Source organism: Lemur catta, chromosome 10 (genome assembly GCF_020740605.2).
Source record: "Lemur catta isolate mLemCat1 chromosome 10, mLemCat1.pri, whole genome shotgun sequence".
Classification (NCBI taxonomy): Eukaryota; Metazoa; Chordata; class Mammalia; order Primates; family Lemuridae; genus Lemur; species Lemur catta.
In genome coordinates this window covers 60,371,090-60,393,469 of record NC_059137.1, presented here as the reverse complement: position 1 = coordinate 60,393,469, position 22,380 = coordinate 60,371,090, and the positions used below count along the sequence as shown (strand labels likewise).

General features: G+C 33.9%; 1 protein-coding gene across 2 annotated transcripts in view; it reads left to right on the top strand.

Annotated features, from left to right (window-relative positions):
- Nucleotides 1-22,380, top strand: part of JAK2 (Janus kinase 2) — a 102,783-nt gene that overhangs the window by 28,962 nt on the left and 51,441 nt on the right. For both annotated transcript variants that reach the window (XM_045563889.1, XM_045563890.1), the window contains exons 3-5: nucleotides 270-520; nucleotides 8,826-8,949; nucleotides 16,333-16,450. In XM_045563889.1, the coding sequence (XP_045419845.1) occupies nucleotides 295-520; nucleotides 8,826-8,949; nucleotides 16,333-16,450 (468 nt within the window). In that variant the 5' untranslated portion in view covers nucleotides 270-294. The remainder of the gene's footprint in view (nucleotides 1-269; nucleotides 521-8,825; nucleotides 8,950-16,332; nucleotides 16,451-22,380) is intronic.

Sequence of the window (22,380 nt, the reverse complement as noted above, 5' to 3'; positions counted from 1 at the left end):
TGTCTGTAACTGAGTTTAATGTTTGTTTTGTTAGTGTTACATATTTATATCGTACTTCCTCAGTGAGCTTGTTAACTGGAGTTTTATGATCCTTCTCCACAGGGAGTTTATAATTGTGTTTTCTTGCCCTGTGCTTTGTATGTAATAGTATACAATATTTATTTAGTTAATGGATTTGACAGTCATTGCTTTCAAGAAAAATTCTTTGTATATGAAGGATACCTTATCAATATTATTTTCATTTGTAACTTTATTATGTCCTCTTACAGGCAAATGTTCTGAAAAAGACTCTGCATGGGAATGGCTTGCCTTACAATGACAGAAATGGAAGGAACATCCACGTCTTCTGTACATCAAAATGGTGATATTTCTGGAAATGCCAATTCTGTGAAGCAAATAGATCCAGTCCTTCAGGTTTATCTTTACCATTCCCTTGGGAAAGCTGAGGGAGATTACCTGAAGTTTCCAGCTGGGGAGTATGTTGCAGAAGAAATTTGTATTGCTGCTTCTAAAGCTTGTGGTAAGTATGAAAAACAGCATTTTTCTTCTTATTCATGGATCACTGCTTTAATTATGCTACTATAATATATAAATGTATAATTATTATTTTTTGGATTTTTTTTATGCTTGTATGGCTGGTAGGTATGTTTTCACATGCATTAAAAATGAAAACATAAGCTAGGTGCAGTGCCTTATGCCTATAATCCTAGTACTTTGGGAGGCTGAGGCATCAGGATCATTTGAGGCCAGGAGTTCAAGTCTAGTCTGAGCAAGCATGAGACCCAATCTCTATAAAAAGCAGAAAAATTAGCCAGGCACAGTAGTGTGCTCCTGTAGTCCCACCTACTCGGAAGGCTCAGGCAGGAAGCTCACTTGAGCCCAGGAGTTTGAGGTTGCAGTAAACTATGATGATGCCACTGTACTCTAGCCTGGGTGACAGAGCAAGATGCTGTCTGAGCACATACACATACACAAAGAAAGCATCACTAGAGTAGAATTTAAGGTGACTCTTCTTTGGGTGAGGTATCAAAACAAATTGAAGCCTATGAATGTTTGCTGAGTACTCTTTATAAGACCATATAATGTGACTAAAGAATCCTGTCATGGGATAGCTCATGATATAAGGTAATCTCAAAGCAGCATAGAAGCAAAGTATCAATGTGTTGAAATATGTATTTGATTTAAGTTCTTGTTTAAATATTTTATAGCTATGGTTGACAAATCATTATTTTCTTCTAGTTAGCTTCTGAAGACCTCTATCAACCTTTCCTCATGTATACGTTTTTCTTGTTTCTTTGGTGTATCTTGAAATTATTTCTTATTCTTGAGACTTGATTATATTATCTCTCTGTATCCTACTCAAAACTGTGGGCCATAGAACTCTTTCTGAGGAGCTGACACATTTTACTGGAACCACGAGGTTACTGTAGGACCTATTATCATGATAGCTAATTTTTAAAGGTTCTTTTAATAGATTAATTTTTGTTTTGTTTTGAGAATAGTAGTATGAATTTATTTGTAGCAGTAATTCAAATGTTTATCATAGTATTGATAAGAAGGTGCTGTGTCATCAATTTATCCTGTCTTATTGAACATCGTAGATGAGGTTAGCTGATAGTATAGGTCAGAATAGCCATTAAATGTAAGTTGGAGATGATTTTCATAAATAAAGTATTGAGATAGGATATGAAAATGTGGTAAAGCTCATTAATACTAATTGGAATATGACCAGTTTAAATTAGTAAGCAGTATGCATTTATTTAAATAAATATGCTTCTATTATTTTAAGAATAATTCTTAAATTAATAGCAAATGGTTCCCATGAGTGAGTTTATACTAAATTGAAATGACTAATTTGTAAGTAGGAAACCTATAACAGCAATTTTCTTAAGATTAGTTGATAAATAATTTAGGTTAAATTCTTTTGTAAGTTTTAGTTTGTTTTTATTAAGTTTATATCACTAAATCATTATATAGTCTCTACAAATGTCTCTTGTAGATTCTTATGAAATATGTACTTTGTTATTTAAAAGTAATTTTTAATTCAGTGAGCCTAGGCGCAGGTTTCTTAGAATATCTACAATACTGTTGACTATCTTAGATTTGTTTCTTTCAGAGTCCCTATAGAAATTCTGCCTATATAAAAGTACTGCACACACCCATAATTTCTTTCCATTGTAAATAAAGTTAAATTGCATTTGAAAATTCCCTAATAGAATATAGTTTTCAAGAAGGTACAAATCCTAAAAGACATCTCTAGAACTATTATGATTCGAATTTCAAAGTAACTATATTCTTGACTCAAACTGCAGTCATACCTCGGTATCCATGGGGAATTGGTTCTAGTTAGCTTGGTGCAAAAGTAATTGTGGTTTCTGACCATGAATTTTAAATCATTAAACTAGAGTCAAACACATCTTTATTAATCAAAATAGGAACCATTACAATCAACACATTTTTGCCACTGAGAAATAAGTTTGTTTATTCCTGTAGCGTAAAAATCCTTGCTTTGGGATTCAGTGAACTCTTGGAAAGCATTTTCTGCATCCTGCTGGTTGTGGAAGCGTTTTCCCTGCAAAAAGTTGTCAAGATGCTTGAGGAAGTGGTAGTCAGTAGGCGAGAGGTGGCAGTTGGCGAGAGGTGGGTTGGCGTGAATATGGTGGATGAGGCAATACTTCGTAGCCCAATTCATTCAACTTTTGAATTTTTGGTTGTGTGACACGTGGTCGGGCACTGCCATGGAGAATTAAGCCCTTTCTGGTGACCAGTGCTGGCTGCCGGCATTGCAGTTTTTGGTGTGTCTCATCTGTTTGCTGAGCATACTTCTCAGATGTAATGGTTTTGCCAGGATTCAGAAAACTGTAGTGGATCAGAATGGCAGCAGACCACCGAACGGTGACCATGACCTTTTTTTTGGTGCAAGTTTAGCTTTGGGAAATGCTTTGGAGTGCCTTCTCGCTCCAACCACTAAGCTGGTCATTGTGTAAAATCCACTTTTTGTGCATGTCACAATCTGATTGAGAAATGGTTCATTGTCGTTGCGTATAAGAAGAGAAGACGACACTTCAAAACAATGATTTTTTTTTTATTTCCCTCAGCTCATGAGGCACCCACTTAGGGAGCTTTTTTACCTTTCCCATTTGCTTCAAATGCCTAACGACTGTAGAATGGTCAAGGTTGAGTTCTTTGGCAACTTCTCATGTAGTTGTAAGAAAATCAGCTTTGATGATTGTTCTCAGTTAGTTGTTGTCAACTTCCGATGGCCGGCCACCGTGCTCCTCATCTTCAAGGCTCTTGTCTCCTTTGCAAAACTTCTTGAACCACCACTGCACTGTACGTTCATTAGCAGTTCCTGGGCCAAATGCGTTGTTGATGTTGCAAGTTGTCTCTGCTGCTTTATGACCTATTTTGAACTCTAAGAAAATCGCTTAAATTTGCTTTTTATCTAACATCATTTCCATAGTCTAAAATAAAGATAAAATAAACAGCAAGTAATAAAGTCATTAGCAAAAAAAAAAACATAAAGCAAGAAGTATACATTAAAATATGTATAACGTAACCACATTTATTTAAGAATGTATTCCAATATCAAAGGGCAAATTTAAACGTTGCTAAAACCACAATTGCTTTTGCCCCAACCTAATGTTAATAGTACCTCCAGTGGAAACCAAAATCCTAGGATGTGCAAATTCCTTACATAAAATGGCATAGTAACAATTAGCTCTCCGTATCTGTGGGTTCCACATCCACGGATCCAGAGGGCCAACTGTAGTTCAAAATTTTTTTTTCAACTTTCAAATTTTATATTTCATTTTAATGACAGTTTTTAACTCAGCACTTATTAAGACCTGATTGAATACTCTACTAGCCTGTTCAATAGCTTGATAATTTGTTCCATAACAAATGCAGGAAGCGAGCGATGAGGCATAGAACATATGAAGTTTAGCCATCATCTTTTCACCTGTTATTTGTAGCATTTTTAATTTGAGAGGGCAAGTGAAAAGGGATAAGCTGTGGAGCAAAATTTGCCATTCTAGTTGTTCTTTCTTTTCAGTAACGTTAGAGTTGTGGTTCCATTAAATAGTGAATGGGAGGCTGGAAAAGTTGAAACAATGTGAAAAGAAAAGAAATGAAAAATTGGAAGTGTAAAACTAGTTTACAGAGACTTCTTTAGGTAGTAAGCCTCCTTTTGTCTTTGTTGAGTCTTTTTTCTTTTTTTCTTTCTTGTCTGCAAAAAGTTAAGGGTGAGTTCAGTAGGCTGCTCTGTACTTTTCTTGTAATTTGTTTTAGGAAGAGCAAGTTGCTTCCCTTTTTCATGTTTCAGACCCCTCCAGCTACTAAGAGCTACTGATGATACAGCTGTTAAAAATCATAGATCTGAAGACCACATAAAACAGAAATATGCTTTTAATGTTATATTTTTAAAAATTAAAAACTTTTAAGTACTCTATGGAAATAGTACATTAAACCAAACAATTCCTGCTTTGCTTTGTTTTGTTTTAAAAACTAGAAGGAAATGTAGTATATCTAAATATTAGTAGTCCTAATGCCATTACCACACTGTATCATTGTAGCTTGGTAGTAAGTTTTGAAATCAGGAAGTTGCTTTGTCTATATGGGGTATTCTCTGGTTCCATACAAAGGGTAGAATTATTTTTTCTAGATCTGCGAAAAATGATGTTGGTATTTTAGTAGGGATTGCATTGAATCTGTAGATCACTTTGGGTAGTATAGACATTTTTAACTATGTTGATTCTGCTTATCCATGAGCATGATATGGTTTTCCGTCTGTTTATGTCCTCTGCTATTTCCTTCCTCAGTGTTTCATAGTTCTCCCTGTAGAGGTCTTTCACCTCCTTAGTTAAATGTATTCCTATGCATTTTATTGTCTTTGTTGCTATTGTGAAAGGTATTGAGTCTTTGATTTGGTTCTCAGTTTGACTGTTGGTGTATATGAATGCTACTGATTTGGGTACATTGACTTTTTAACCTGAGACTTTGCTGAATTAATTTATCAATTCTAGTAGTCTCTTGGCAGAATCTTTGGGGTTTTCTAGATATAAAATTGTATCGTCAGCAAAGAGCAATAGTTTGACCTCTTCTGCCCTCATTTGGATGGGGAGGCATCAATTTACCAGACTTCAAGCTATACTACAAGGCTATAGTAAACGAGATAGCATGGTACTGGCACAAGGACAGAGACATAGACCAATAGAACAGAACTGAGAACCCAGATGTGAAACCATCCTCATATAACCATCAGATCTTTGACAAAGCAGACAAAAATATACACTGGGGAAAAGGATCCCTATTCAATCAATGGTGCTGGGAAAATTGGATAGCCACATGTAGAAGATTGAAATAGGATCTGCACCTTTCACCACTCACAAAAATCAACTTACAATGGATAACAGACTTAAACCTAAGGCATGAAACCATAAGAATTCTAGAGGAAAATGTTGGAAAAACTCTTACAGACATTAGCCTAGGGAAAGAATTTATGAACAAGACTCCCAAAACAATCACACATCAACAAAAATAAATAAATGGGAAGTGATAAAATTAAAAAGCTTCTGTACAGCCAAGGAAACTATCATTAGAGCGAACAGACAGCCTACAAAATAGGAAAAAATATTTGCATGCTATACGTCCACTAAAGGGCTGATAACTATAATCTACATAGAACTCAGGAAAATCAGCAAGAAAAAAATCAACCCCATTAAAAAGTGAGCAAAGGACAGGAATAGAAGCTTTTCAAAAGAAGGTAGACAAATGGCCAACAATAAAAAAATTCTCAACATCTCTAATCATCAGGGAAATGCAAATCAAAACCATAATGAGATATCATTTAACTCCAGTGAGAATAGCTTTTATCAAAAGCTTTTTTATCAGAAAGTCCCAAAACAACAAATGGTGTGGATGCAGAGAGATAGGAACACTCATACATTGCTGGTGGGACTGCAGACTAGTACAACCTCTATGGAAAGTAGTATGGAGGTACCTCAAAAAGCTAAAAGCAGAACTACCATTTGATCTAGCAATCCCATTACTGGGCATCTACCCAAAGGAAAACAAGACATTCTATAAAAAAGACATATGCACTAGAATGTTTATAACAGCACAGTTCACAATTGCAAAGATGTGGAAACAACCTAAGTGGCCCATCAATACATGAGTGGATTAATAAAATGTGGTATATGTATACCATGGAGTACTACTCAGACACAAAAAAACAATGGTGAACTAGCACCTCTTGTATTATCCTGGATGGAGCTAGAGCCCATTCTACTAAGTGAAATATCACAAGAATGGAAAAACAAGCACCATGTGTATTCACCATCAAATTAGTACTAATTGATCAACACTTATGTGCACATAAGGTAGTAACATTCATCGAGTATTGGGCAGGTGAGGGGGGTAGGGGAATGGGGGTCTTCACACCTGTTGGGTGGGGTGCACACTGTCTGGGAGATGGGCATGCATGTAGCTCTGACTTGGGCGGTGCAAAGGCAATATATGTAACCTAAACGTTTGTACCCCAGTAACATTCTGAAATTAAAAAAATAAATAAAGTACTTACCAGTGTATTCACCACTCAGGTTTTCAAATGTATCTTTTTGTCATTTTACTTCAGATGCTTCTCTAATGTATTATTGTGGTAAATTACATTAATAGATTTTTCTAATGTATCCATCTCTGCAATTTTAAGATAAATCAACTTTGTTGTAATTTTTTAAAAGAAATCGCTTGATTTAGTTTGCTAATATTTAGTTTAGGATTTTTGTATCTGTATTGGTAAACCAGATTACCCTTTTATGATATCTTTGGTTTTGATATCATGGTCAAACTAAACTCACAAAATATGTCATTTCTCTGTTCCCTCTTTTCCTGTGCTCTATAATAATATCCTTATGACAGAATTGTCCTTTATGTTTGGTTGAACTCATCTGGGCCTGATGGTGGTTTTTCTTTTCTTCTTTCTTATTGCTTCTTTCTTTCTTCACCATTTTTTTAAGTGGATAGAGTCTGTTTCTTTAATGGTGACAGTTTTATTGAAGTTTTTTGTTCTTTAATCTTTTTAAAGTTATATTTTTCCAAAAATTATCCATCTGTCTCCATTTTCAAATTTATTGGCATAATATTGTTCTGGTACTTTTTGTCTTCATAACCTATCATTATGGTTTTTAAAAAGTTCTTCGTGTTTATCCGTGCCTCTTTTTTTCTATCAGACGTGACAAAGCCTTGTATGTTAGACATTGCAAAGAATCATATTTTATTTTGTCGATTCCCTTTATTGAATCTTTATCATTTCCTTTTTTCAACTTTCTTTGGGATTACTCTGTTGTTTTCTAATATATCATGTTAGACACTTAGATCATTCTCTGTGATTTTCTAATACAAGCAGATAAAGTTACAGTTTTCCCTCTAGAGTCTCATTTTAGTTGTATTCCACAATTTTTAATACATATTGATAATCATTTATTATAAATGCTTTTTAATTTCCATTATAATTTTTTGTTTGACCCCTGAGATATCTGGAAGCATTTGTAAATAAAAGAATGAATACAAGAACATTTGTACCTAATGGATGTGGTACGTACTGTCTGGGGTATGGACATGCTTCAAGCTCTGACTTGGGCAGGGCAAGGCAATATGTGTAACCTAAACATTTGTACCCCTGTAATACGCTGAAATTAAAAAACAGTTGCTACTGAATAATGTTTTTATATATAATTTACTGAAACTATTACACATCTGTAGACATTCATGTTAATACTTTAAATTCAGAATTTAAATCTTTATTATCATTTCTGTATAGTAAAAAAGAGTGAAAACATCACTGGAATCAAAATACTTTTATTTTCTGTGAGACTTATATTTTCAGATACATAGGATTTTAAAAAATTTTTTTCATATTCGTTTCTGATTTAATTCATGTCTGGTTAGAGAACATGGTATATAATTATTCTCTGGCATTTCTGTGGAGACTTGTTTTGAGTTCACATAATGGTTGTGTATATTTTGTGTGTATATATGTGTTCATGTATTCATATATATGAATGTTCTATATGTGCTTGAAGATGATATGTATTATTTAGTTGTATGAATTAGGTGTTCTGTAGGTTTTTTGGTTCAGCGGCCTTCAACATTTTGTTAATATACCTCCTAAAATATCTTTTAAAAAAAATCATATAATCATATACCCTTTCATATTTTTAGTTGACATTTGAAGTTTTTCTTTGTAATTTTAAATAGTGCATAGGATGTAATTTTAGTTATTGTGTAAACTTGACATTTTAAAATAAAACTGTTTCATTGTTCTTTTAAAGATAGTCACATAAATATTTTAGTGATTTGATACCTTCAGTATTAGTTAAAACACACACCCACACGTGAATAATTACAATAATAACATCAAAGATCACTGATCCCAGATCACCATAACAAATATAATAATAAGGAATAAGTTTGAAATATTTTGTGAATTACTAAAATGTGACTCAGGGACATGAGGTAAGCACGTGCCATTGGAAAAATGGTGCCGACAGATTTGCTCAATGCGGTGTTGCCACGAACCTTCAATTTGGAAAAAGCAGAGTATCTGCCAAGCACAGTAAGATAAAGTGCAATAAAATGAGTTATGTCTAAAAATATTTGATTAAGAATTCAGTTGTAAATGGTATTGTATCTAAACCTTTCAAATACTACTGCATTTTGTGCTGACTTTAAGAGTTGTTTCTTCAGACCCATGACAAATTATGGATGTTATGTAAGTAGTTTTTTTTACCTATCTGTAATCAGTTCTTTCTCTGCTTCTTTTCTAGGTATCACACCTGTGTATCATAATATGTTTGCTTTAATGTGTGAAACAGAAAGGATCTGGTATCCACCCAACCATGTCTTCCATATAGATGAGTCAACCAGGCATAATGTACTCTACAGAATAAGGTACTTTCTCCAGTAAAGTAACTTCCTTAGTGGTAGGGCAAAGTGGGAAAAATTATCAAATATTTTTAAATTGCTAAGTACTTAATACCAGAGAACCAAACCAATTACTTAGCACTTAGTAGTCTTTGAGACTCTGTGTCTCCATGACAGAAATTGTTCATACAAGTTGTCTAATTAGAATTCTCTGAGAATAAAGCTCTTCTGGTGGGATCCCACTTTACTACTTAAGACTATAATTAAAGAAATAAAAAAAAAGGTGAGAATGGCTTTTACTAACAAAATCGTAAATATTTAGAATATTGCTGATTTCCCAGGAAATTTGACATTTTGTGCAATAAAATGCCCTCTCACATCTCTTTTTTTATAAGTAACTGTTTTTTTTTTAAGTTGAAGTGAGGGAAAGATAAGAGTTTTGGCAGAGTTTATTTACAGCCTCGAACTATAAGTTAATTTATTTAATAATTTATGGCAATGTAAATAGTAATACTTATTACTTAGTAATTACTTAGTAATTACTTAGAGAAGTCCAGAAATATCTTTCTGTTCAAAAGGATGTAACAAAGAAATAAGTTTGATCTGTGTCTCATAAATACCTATAATTTTCTAAGCATTTATATATATTATTTAATTTTCATTACAGCTTCATGGGGTGTTATTAGTTCCACCTTAAAGATAAAGAATCCAGTGCTTTGAGATATTACTCAGATACATTTGTGGTCTCAAAGCTAGGAAATGGCATTCTGGGTTCAAATCTGGACCTAGTTTGCTTCATAAGCTTGCCTCTTAGCCACCTTATGTGTACCTCATTAAAGAGATAACGTATATATAATATTTCATATTGTGTCTATCACTTGGTGGGCTCTCAATTCATTTCAGTATTGCTTTGCTCTTTTCCCTTCCCCTATTCTGCACAAAAATATGAAGTTGAATGTGTTTGAGTTTTCTGATTTTAAGGTATAGTTTGTACTGAGTTCAAAAAATCATTTTTGATGTAATTATTAAAAAGACAGAATTAGTTTGGGAAGTGTCCAAATAAATAATAAATATATAGAAATCCATAGCATTCTTATATTAAAGCAGCTAGTTATATGATCGATAAAGAAGATCCCATTCAAAATAGCTACAATGGCCCGGTGTGGTGGCTCATACCTGTAATCCTAGCACTTTGGAAGGCTGAGGTGGGAGGATTGGTTGAGGCCAGGAGTTTGAGATCAAAATAGCTAAAAAACGCTTCACTATCCAGGAATAATCTTAAAAGAAAAACCATGAGACAGTATAGGAAAATTAGAAACTTATTTGAAAAGTATGAAGAATGAGCACTGTTAGGAAAAACCAACTGAAATTGTACTTTTCCTCTGATTTCATACCACGGCCACAACCATCAACATAGAAGACGACTTCGGTGACCACATGTTGGGGGGAGTCTTTCCACTACCAAGCAAGCAATCTGTTCTGCAGCAGACCCCAACCTGGTGTCCTCCAATTCACTTCTGACACTATCTACCTGGAGATAGCATCAGATCCTACAAGTTGAGGGCTCAGTCCCTAAGACTGTCCCTACCCCAAACCCCCGACCCCCCAGCTTAGACAGCAATCTCAAGTCTGGGTTTCCAGAACTCTGAGTGGCTGGCTTCAAGTTGGGGTTCCACAGACCCCCTATTTGGGTTCAATTAATGTACTAGAGCAGCTCACAGAACTCAGGAAAACACGTTTACTGGTTTATTATAAAGGATATTACAAAGGATACAGATGAAAAGATGCATAGGGTGAGGTATGGGGGAATGGCATGGAGCTTTCATGCCCTCCCTGGGCATGCTACCCTCCAGGAACCTCCATAAGTTCAGCTTACCTGGAAGCTCCTCGAACCCTGTCCTCTTGGGTCTTTTATGGAGACTTATGTTCAGATTCTTCTTGGCCTCTCTATACCACATTGCTTCCTCCAGGGTATGGAGCAGGACGCATTCTGAAATGACCCACAATTAAATTAGAGTCCTGCCTTGAGTAGGTGAAGGGAAGGCAGAAGAGGTCAGAGAGAGATTCTATTTCCTGAGGCCTGCTTCTGAGCCTTCAAGCACTCTAACATAGCAAGTGCTAGGGGAGTTATGAGCTCAGAACCGTGGACAAAAACCTTTATCTCTCTGTCTGCCTGCCTATCTACCTGTCTGTCTGTCTGTGTATCTATCTGTCTATCTATCACAAGTACATAATACTACACTGGGCAGATGGAATATTACAAAGATTGATTTCTCTCACAGAATAGGATTAGCTCTAATTCATTCAAAATCCCAACAAAAGCATTTTAGGGAACTTGACACATAACAATGTTAATTTAGAATTATTCATTAAATAAGGTAGACGTGAGAAAGATGATTTATTTAGCAATTATAAAATATTTGTCTCAGGAAATAATGTCACATTATATCAAGCTACAAAATGGTATCTATTATTAAAGCTTCATAATTAAATTGACAATCATTACAAATAAAGAGAATGATAGGGACACTATAGCTTGAAAATAGTCCTTCATACATATATTATAGAAACATATGTGATGAAATACTTTCATGTCAATTGGGAAGGTAAAGATTGCTCAATAAATGGCGGTGGGACAGCTGGGTAGGTGTTTGAATAAAATTTTGCTTCTTCACAGTGTGTATCAGAATAAATTTTAGATTGATTAAAGATTAGATTGATTTGTAAATAGAGATGTAAAAAAAATCAAACCATAAAAATCTGAATTGAAATTGAACACCTATCAATTCCAAGGGAAAATACTATTAAGCTGGAAAACAATAGAAGAAATCATGTGGGAATGACTGCTATTGCTGACTGTAAAAAATTTTAAACTTCTGAAGGTTAAAATAAACTCTTAAAAGACAGACCGGGTGTGGTGGCTCATGCCTGTAATCCTAACATTCTGAGAGGCCGAGGCTGTAGGATCGCTTGAGGTCGGGAGTTCAAGATCAGCCTGAACAAGAGCAAGACCTCGTCTCTATTAAAAATAGAAAAAATTAGCTGGGGATGGTGGCACATGCCTGTAGTCCCAGCTACTTGGAAGGCTAAAGCTGGAGGATCACTTGAGCCCAGGAGTTTGAGGTTGCTGTGAGCTAGGCTGATGCTATGGCACTCTAGCCTGGGCAACAGAGTGAGACTCTGTCTCGAAAAAAAAAAAGAAGAAAATGAAAAGACAAACTTGAAAGATAGTTTCAACAAATCAAATAAAAGGTTAATATTCTTACAAATCGAAAATTAAGAACACTGTATCCATTAAATAAGTACTAAGTGTACATGAAGAGTTCTTTCATAAAGGAAGAACAAATAATTAATGGCCTTTTGAAAAAATATTCAGTATCACTAATTATGAGAACAGTGAATACTTCATGTGCTGAAGTGAGCAATCTTTCATGATTCATTAGCGAATGCCAACATATTAGATAACCAAGATGAAATGGACAAAGGCCTAGAAAGACACAAATTTAGGAACTGCCAAAATAAGGAATAGAAAGTTTGAATAGATCTGTAATGAGTAAAGACATTGAATTAATAATTAAAAAAAAAAACCTTCCCATATAGAAAAGCCCAGGCCCAAGTGGCTTCACTGGTGAATTCCATCAAATGTTTATAAAAGAATTATTATCAGTTATTCATAAAAAATAGGAAAGAAGAGAATATTTCCCAACTTATTCTATTAGTTCAATATTACCCTGATCCAAATTCAGGCAAAGACGTCCAGAAGAAAAGAAAACTACAGACCAGTATCTTAAATGCTTGGGACCACAAGTGTTTCAGATTTCATATTTTTTTTTGATTTTGGAATATTTATGGAATACATACCAGTTGAGCATCCCTAATTCAAAAATCTGAAATCTGAAATGCTCCAATGAACATATCCTTTGAGCATCATGTCAAAGATTTCAGATTTTGGAATATTTGGATTTTAGATTTTTGGATTAGGGATGCTCAACCAATATATAAAAAGGATTAAATAGCATGACCAAGTGGGATTAATCCCAGGAAATACAAACTTGCTGTGACTTGTAGATCAATCAATGTAATACACCATATTAGTAGAAAGAATAAAGGACCAAAACCACATGATCATCTCAGTGGACACAGGAAAAAGTATTTGACAAAGCCCAACATCCTATCATGATAAAAATACTTAGTGTAATAGGAATGGCAAGAATCTTCCTCAATGTGATAAAGGGCATCTATAAAAAATCCTGAACTAACAGCATACTTAATGGTGAAAGCTGAATGCTTTCTCCCTGTGATTAGGAGGAACAAGATAAAGATATCTGCTCCTGCCGCCTCTGTTTCATACAATACTGTGGATTCTAGCCAGGGAAATTAGGCAAGAAAAGGAAATAAAACGGATTCAGATTGGAAAAGAAGTAAAATTATTGTTGGCTCATTGTATCTGTGGGTTCCACATCTGTGCATGCAACCAACCACAGATCGAAAATATTTGGGAAAAAAAATTGCATTTGTATTGAACATATATAGACTTTTTTCTTGTTATTATTCCCTAAACAATACAGTATAACAGCTGTTTACATAGCATTTACATTGTATTAGGTATTATAAGTAATCTAGAAATGATTGAAAGTATACAGGAGGAGGTGCATAGGTTATATGCAAATACTACACCATTTTGTATCAGAAACTTGAATATTTGCAGGTTTTGGTATCTGTGGGAGGCCCTAGAACCAGTCCTTCATGAATACCAAGGGACGACTGTATGTCTATTTGCAGATGATGTGATCTTATATATAAAAAAATCTTAAGGAATTAATAAGCTATTAGAACTAATAAGTGAGCTCAGGTTAGTTGCAGAATAGAAGAAGATCAATATACAAAAATGAGTTGTATTTTATACCCAGGAAATGAATAATTCAAAAATGAAATTAAGAAAATAATTCCTAAAACTACTTAGGAATAAACTTAACAAAAGAAGTGTAAAACTTGTATACTGAGAAATATAAAATATCATTGAAAGTAATTAAAGAAACACCAAAATAAATGGAAAGAATCTTATGTTTAGAAGACTTATTATTGTAAAGATGACAATACTCCCCAAAACATCTGAAATCCTAGCTGTCTTTATTGTAGAAATTGAATTATTAATCATAAAATTTATATAAAAATTAAAGGGACTTAGCATAGCTAAAGCAATCTTAAAAAACAGAATTGAAAGAATTTTACTTTCTAATTTTAAAGTTTACTACAAAACTACAGTAATCAACCTGGTGCGGTGGCTCAACGCCTGTAATCCTAGTACTCTGGGAGGCCAAGGTGGGAGGATAGCTCAAGGTCAGGAGTTCAAGACCAGCCTGAGCAAGAGCGAGACCCCGTCTCTACTAAAAATAGAAAGAAATTGTATGGACAGCTAAAAAAATATATATATAGAAAAAAATTAGCCGGGCATGGTGGCACATGCCTGTAGTCCCAGCTACTTGGGAGGCTGAGGCAGAAGGATTGTTTAAGCCCAGGAGTTTGAGGTTGCTGTGAGCTTGATGCCACGGCACTCTAGCCTGGGCAACAGAGCGAGACTCTGTCTCAAAAAAAAACAAAAAAACAAAACCCACAGTAATCAAGACAGTGTGATACTGGTTTAAAGATAGATATATAGATTGATGGAATAGAATTAACAGTGCAAATATAATTCCTCACATTGATGGTAATTGATTTTTGACAAAGCTGCCAAGACAATTCATGGGGAAAGAATAGTTCTTTTAACCAGTACTGCTGGGACAACTGGTTATCCACATGTAAACTAATGAAGTTAGACCACTACCTCATACTATATACAAAAAGTAATTTTAAATAGATTCAGAGACCTAAATATAAAAGCTAAACCTATAAAACTCTTAGAAGAAACATAGAAGTAAATTTTTATGTACTTAGATTAAGCAATGAGTTCTTAGATATGATACCAAAAGCTTAAGTGATAAAAGCAAAATAGATAAATTGGGTTTTATCAAAATTAAAAACATCTGTGTATCAAAGGATACTGTCAAAGAATGTGAAAAAACAACCCACAAAATGGAAGAAAATGTTTGTAAATAATATATCTGATAAAGTTCTTATCTCCAGAATATATAAAGAACTCTTACAGGTCAAGACAATGACAACCCAATGAAAAAATAGGTGAAGGACTTCAGTAGACATTTTTCCCAAGAAGACATACAGATGGCCAATAAGTATGTGAAAAGATGCTCAACATCATTAGTCATTAGAAAAATGCAAATCACAACCACAATGGGATGACAGTTGATCTACTAGGATAGCAAAAATCAAAAAGACAAAGAAAAACAAGTGTTAAAAGAAGATTTGGACTAGTTGGGCTACTCACACATTGCTGTTAGGAATGTAAACTTGTGCAGCCACTTTGGAAAACAGTTGGGCCATTTTCAAAAAGATAAACATTGAGTTACTATATGATGCAGAAATTCTACTTCTAGTATATATGCAGAGAAATGAAAACATACATCCACAAAAACTGGTACGTGACTCTTCATAGCAGTATTATTCACAATAGCAAAAAAATAGAAACAACCATATGTCTATCAAATGAGGGGTAAGCAAAATGTGATATATCCGTACAATGAAATATTAATTTGTCAATAAAAAGGAATGAAGTAATAATACATGCTATATGGATGAACCTTGAAAACATTATGCTAAGTGAAAGAAGGTAGACAGGCCACATATTCTATGGCTCCATTTATAAAATGTTCAGAATAGGCAAATTTATGGAGATAGAAAGATTAATGATAGCTTACAGCTGGGGAGTAGATAGGAGTGATTTGGGTATTGAGTTTCTATTAGGGGGAATGAAAATGTTTTAAAATTAGATTGTGGTGATATTTGTACAACACTGTGCATAAACTAAAAAGCATTGAATTGCACACTTTAAATGAATGGACTTTATGGTATGTGAATTAAATCTCAATAAAGTTGTTACTAAAAAAATATGGAATTTTTTTTGTTTCTTTGGAGGACAAGGTTTTAACTTCTGTTTCTCTAAAAGAAGACACAACTATTTGTTTTCATACCAAATTAGCGTTTTTAGATTCTCTGCTGATGTTACTGGATTAAATTTTTTTTTCACTTTTTGTTAATATTTCCACTTTTCTATAATTGCTTCTACATTCTGTGCACTGAAGGAGGCAATATATAATTTTACACTTATTTGTTTCTTGATACTATTATCATGGTCTTATCTAGACATCCTTTTGTCTCCAACTTTGTATATAACACTGTTAGCTGTGTTTTCCGATTATGGGATAATACCTTCCAGTATGGTGTAAGTAGTTGTATATACACAGTGTGTTTATGCTCAAACTGTTTGGAGGCTGACCAAATGTAATTGTCTTGTAGATTTTACTTTCCTCACTGGTACTGCAGCGGTAGCAACAGAACCTATCGGCATGGGATATCTCGAGGTGCTGAAGCTCCTCTCCTTGATGACTTCGTCATGTCTTACCTTTTTGCTCAGGTATGATTATATTATTTGTACATGTGTTAAATGATAAGTATCTTCCTGTGTAATATATCTCTTAATCAGGAAAAACGTCATATATAGGAAAATTGCAGTTCTGTCTTGCACAGCAGGTACAGAGAAGTAACAAAATTGAATCTTTTTAATTACTAATTTTTAATGCTATGGTTATGGATAATAGAATCTATTTTATAAAGATTCCTTGAGTTGACCTTTTGAATTTTCTTTCTTTTTGTTTGAGGGCTTTAGATCATTTTAAGGATTTGACAAAGTGTTGACTGAGTTTTACAACATGATTCATGTAGACATAGTGGCTGAAATATAAGACAATAAAATTTCTTTAGATTTTTAAAAATTCCTGGACAATTTCATACTTAATGGGCAATGAAATGTAAAGATAGTAGGTAACAAAAAATGAGCTATGATAGTTTGTGTAGCTCATCATAGGAGGGTGGCTAGATGTTGATACTTAGTCTACGAGTTGTGTTGCATTTATTTGTTCATTAATATGGTTATGTTAAATTTTTGTAGTGTGTTTGAACATTTTGTAATGCTTTCTTCTCTATTACCTTGATTTAAACAGTAATTGAAATGTTTTGTCATTAAATAACTTTGTTTTCATGTGCTACTGGTCTAGTATGAATAGAAACTAAAGAAAGAAAACAAAAATGAAATTTTACTGCTCTTGGGTGAAAATAATGCACTTGATATCCCCAAAGTATCAGATTAAGAAGTTCTAAATCAGATTTGCTAATACTGTAGGAAATAACCCCAAATATTCTCATGGTTCACATTTCCAAGAAGCTTTGCAGGGCTAGTTCAGTTCGTGAACAACAAATTGAAAAGTATTTCTATATTGGTATATGAAACCAACTTTTTTATTGTGGCAAAAAAAAGTATAATAAAATTAACCATTTGAAGTATACAGTTCAGTTGCATTATGTGCATTCACACTGTTGTACAAGTATCACCATCATCCATCTTCAGAACATTTTTCTTCTTCCCAGACTGAAACATCATACCCATTAAACAATAACTCTCCATGTCCCCCTCCTCCTGGCCCTTGACAATCACCATTCTACTTTTGTCTCTATAAATTTGCCTATTCTAGTTACCTCATACAAATGGAATGATACAATACTTGTCTTTTTGTGACTGGTTTATTTCACTTAGCATGATGTCTTCAAGGTTCATCCTGTTATAGCATGTGCCAGAATTTCCTTCCTTTTTAAGGCTAAATCATATTCCAATATTGTATGTGTATATACTGCATTTTGTTTATCCATTTGTCCATTGGTGGACACTTGGGTTGCTGTTGCTATGAACATGGGCATACAAATATTCTTGAAGTCCCTGCTTTTAATTCCTTTGGCTATACACCCAGAAGTGGAATTGCTAGATCATATGGTAATTCTGTTTACAATTTTTTTGAGGAACTGCCATACTGTTTTCCAAAATGGCAGCACTATTTTACATTCCTACCAGCAGTACACAAGTATTCCAGTTTCTCCACATCCTCAACAACATTTTGCTTTGTTGGATAATAGCTATCTTGATGGGTGGGAAGTGGTGTCTCATTGTATCTCAAATTTGATTTGCATTTCCCTAATGATTAGTGATATTGAGCATCTTTTCATATGTGCATTGGCGTTTGTATATCTTCTTTGGAGAAATGTCTATTCAAGTCCTTTGTCTATTTTTTCATCAGTTGTTTGGTTGTTTTTTTTTTTGTTGTTGTGTTTTAGGAGTTCTTTATATATTCTAGATTTTGACTCCTCATAAGATCAATGATTTGTACCTATTTTTTCCCATGCTATAGGTTGCCTTTTCACTCTGTTGCTTATGTCCTTTGATGGAAAAAAGTTTTAAATTTTGATATATTCTAATTTATCTATTTTCTGCTGTTGTTGCTTCTGCTTCTGGTATCATATACAAGAAATCATTGCCAAATCCAGTGTTATGAAACTTTCTCTCTATGTTTTCTTCTAATGGTTTTATAGTTTTAGTACTTATGTTTATCTTTTTGGTCCATTTGGAGTTAATTTTTGACAATTGTGTAAGTTAGAGTCCAACTTCATTCTTTTGCATGTGAATATACAGTTTTCCTAACACTATTTGTTGACTCTTTTTTTCCATTGAATGGTCCTGGCACTTGTTGAAAATAATTTGACCACCAGCCCTTTTCTCTATAGCTATTAAAAAAAGAGAAACTTCTGAGAATAGTCACCTGAAAATAGGCTATTATGAGATTATGACTTGCTACTGCATTTATGAGTGCCTTATTTTACTTATGCTGCAGAGCTGGTTTATTTTGGTGGCATGCTAGTCAAGTCCCAATAATAAGGCAAGTTTTCTTAAACTATTTATAATGCTACTTTAGCCTAATATTAATACTTCAATATTCCTCATACTTGTGATCTAGAAAAATTATGGATGATTTCAGAATATTCAATTTTGTCTTCTTAGGAGGGATTGTTTTCTCTAGCATGGCAAAGTAATTTCACAATAGAATCCTAAATTGTGTTTAGATAGTACCACATGCAATTTTCTATTTCTTAATGTTTTTACTTCTCTAAATCTGTGCCCCCAAAATAAGATAGTATTTACCTCACTCTAAGATTGTACTCAGTTTATACTATATGCTTGTTATAGGCTGTATATAACAAATTTGACTAGTGGCATTACCAGAATGTAAGCATATTTTTACATTTTTAAATAACTAAAAAGTGGGCAAGACCCTAAACTGTCTTTAAAATATGTAAGACAGTACCTGTAGAAAGACATATTTGAAAAAGGTAAACAAATAAAAGCTAAAAGTGGGATGCCTCTTTTAAATTCAGTTTCTTCTGGGGATTAATTGTCCTTATATTATCATATGTGGCTACTCAGCAAATAAAAATGACATGTGAACAACTTTTAATTAGTTCATATCTGTTCAACAAAAAATGGATATTTACTTCATGTTGTTTGGTTCATTTCTGATTTTGTGACTGTAATTGTTTTCTTATTTTTCTGGCTAATACAGATGTAGATTTATTTCAGAGAAATTTTTATTAGCTACCCATATAAAAAAAACCTTTTTTATAGACACCACATGTAATTGATCAACACCCAAGTGCTCATATGGTAGTAAAACTCAATGGAAACCAAGTGGGTGGGAGGGGGAAGAAGGGGACGGGTAAATTCACACCTAACGGGTATAGCGTGTGCTACCTTGGTGATGGGCACGTTTATAACTTTCCCTCAACTGCACAAAAGCAAATCATGTAATCAAAATGTTTGTACCCCTGTAATATTCTAAAATTAAAAATAAAGGCAGATGGAGAAGGATTAAAAAAAAGAAATTTTGGGAGGCAAATACTGTGATGTTTAAGGATTGTTAATTTGGTATATTTTGGCATTTGGGACTCTTTCATTTTATAACTTATTATTAATAAGTATTTAGTTGATTATGTTTCTAGTACTGCTTTCACTGATTTTCACATATTTATTGTCCTTTGGTCAAGAGTTCCATAGAATTTCCTCATGAGCAGAATTTGTTATCTACTGGTTCTATATAGTATATGGATCAAAAATAAGCTATTAGAAAGAAGCTATCCAGTCATCAGTTATCTGTGTTTCTTAAACAGAATAAGCAAGTAACTTACTTGCTTATTTTCAAAAGTATGGTGAAATAACTGTTTAAAATTGAACAAAAATCTATCTTCTTCCTTGAATTTTGTGTTAGCAACATTTAGGACTTTGTTTTGGTTAATACTGATTATTTCACGGTTTGTGCTTTTTAAGTAATACCATTTATTTTCTTATACAAAAATATGTTCTATGTTTTATGAATAGAAAGTTAAATACACTTTTAAGCTTATGTTTATTTCTTTTAATAAAATTATTTTTTAAAGTTCCATTAAAACTTTAATTTCATGAGACAAGTTATAACAGCAAAAGAAGGGAAACACACACAGCATAAAATATGTCCTGTATTTCTTGTACCCAGTTTAAAACCTTGATTAAATGTTGGTTTTTAGATAATATGTCTCTTACCTTTTTCTTACAAAGAAAATTGGTGTTATATTTAGAATATCCATACCTTTTACTTTCTGTCCTTTCTCCTGTTACATGTTCAATCTGATTTCAGCCATATCCCTAAATCATCCTCCTCAAAATCTTGAAACCTCTATTTTTCTCTTTTCTTCATTCTATATACAGTATATAGTTAATAAAGTTATCAACTGTTTCTGGACTCTTTTCGTGTCTTCTGTTTCCTATGTCAGATCTTTATTGTCTCATATCTGAGCCATATAGCAGCCTCTTAAAGAGTCTCCGTGAATACACTTTAGTTTTTTTCAAGCACTTCTATCATTGCTACTATTCTACCATTGGATGCTTTAAAGACAAACTAGGACAGACAGCAAAAAAAAAGAAAAAAGAAACTGATGCTTTACGAAAATGGATCTGTATTGTGTCTAGGATCAAATCATTCAAGGATACCTGCAGTCTGACTTCAACTTACTTTTCCAAATTTTAATCTGCACTATTCCCTTTACATAAACTATTGGCCCCAACCAAACTATTAGATCATTAAATATGTAATGTCCAATTTTGAATCAAAAGTTTAGTTTATTATATCTTAAACAAGAAGCAGTGCAGTTAAAGTATGCACCAAAACTATCGACACAGTTTTGCCATCTTAATGGTAGCTTGTTTATGGCAGCAGCAAAGAAGCCTAGAGAGTGAGTGGCAATAAAATTACAAAGGTGTTTTCCACAGCTTGTTGAGAATTGAATATTTTTCCTTGCAAGAAGTGGTCCAACGCCTGGTGTAAATAGTAGTCAGTTGGGACAAAGTCTGGTGACTATGGTAAATGACAGAGAGTTTCCAAGTCCAGCCTCTGTAGTTTGAGCAGCGTTGTTTGTGTGACATGTTGGTTGAGTGTTGTCTTGCAAGAGGATTGTCCTGTCTCTGTTGACCAATCTTGGCTGCTTAATGACGAGTATCCTCATCATTTTGTTCAGTTGGGTTCCATACACATCCGCTGTAATGGATTGACCAGGGTTCATGAAGCTGTAGTGGATAATACCAGCGCTAGACCACCAAACAGACACCATTAACTTTTTTTGATGAACATTCAGTTTTGGACTGTGTTTCGGCACTTCATCTTTATCCAACTATTGTGCTGAATGCTTGTGATTGTCAAAAAGAATCCACTTTTATCACACATAACAATGTGGTATAGAAATAGTTGGCTTTTATGTTGACAGCAAAGAAAGACAGGCTTCGAGATGATTTCTCTTCTGACACTCGTTTAATTCATGTGGTAGCCATCTATCCAGCTCGTTTATCTTACCTTGCTGATTTGTTTCAAATGGTCCAATATTGTTGTAATAGTAACGGCAAACCTTGCTGCTAATTCACATGTAGGTTGAGATGGATTCTCTTCCACTACGGCTTTCAGCTCAACATTATCCACCTTGGTCTCAGGTACCTCACGTGGCTTATTTTTAAGATTAAAATCACCACAACAGAACTTCTCAAACCACTGACGTACTATGCGTTCATTAGCCACATCGTTCCCAAACACTTCGATGATATTTTGAGCTGTCTATGCAGCATTGGTTCCATGACGGAACTCATATTCGAAGATAACATGAAGTTTTAACTTATCCGTGGTTTCACAAAAATTGCTTTAAAAAATATTTGAAAGATAATCATAAGCCAAACCATGCATTTGAAAGATTGAGGATGTACCTTCACAATAAAAATAAAACAAGACATGTCAGAGTGAAATATCCGAGATACCAGTTGTCAAATTTAGTGCTTAAAGAAATCAGACATTTTATACTTAATAACCTAATAGTTTACATATCTGAATATGCCTTGTGTTTTGTTTTTGTGTCATTCTTTCTATTTCGTAAGGAATGGTTTTGTGTCCA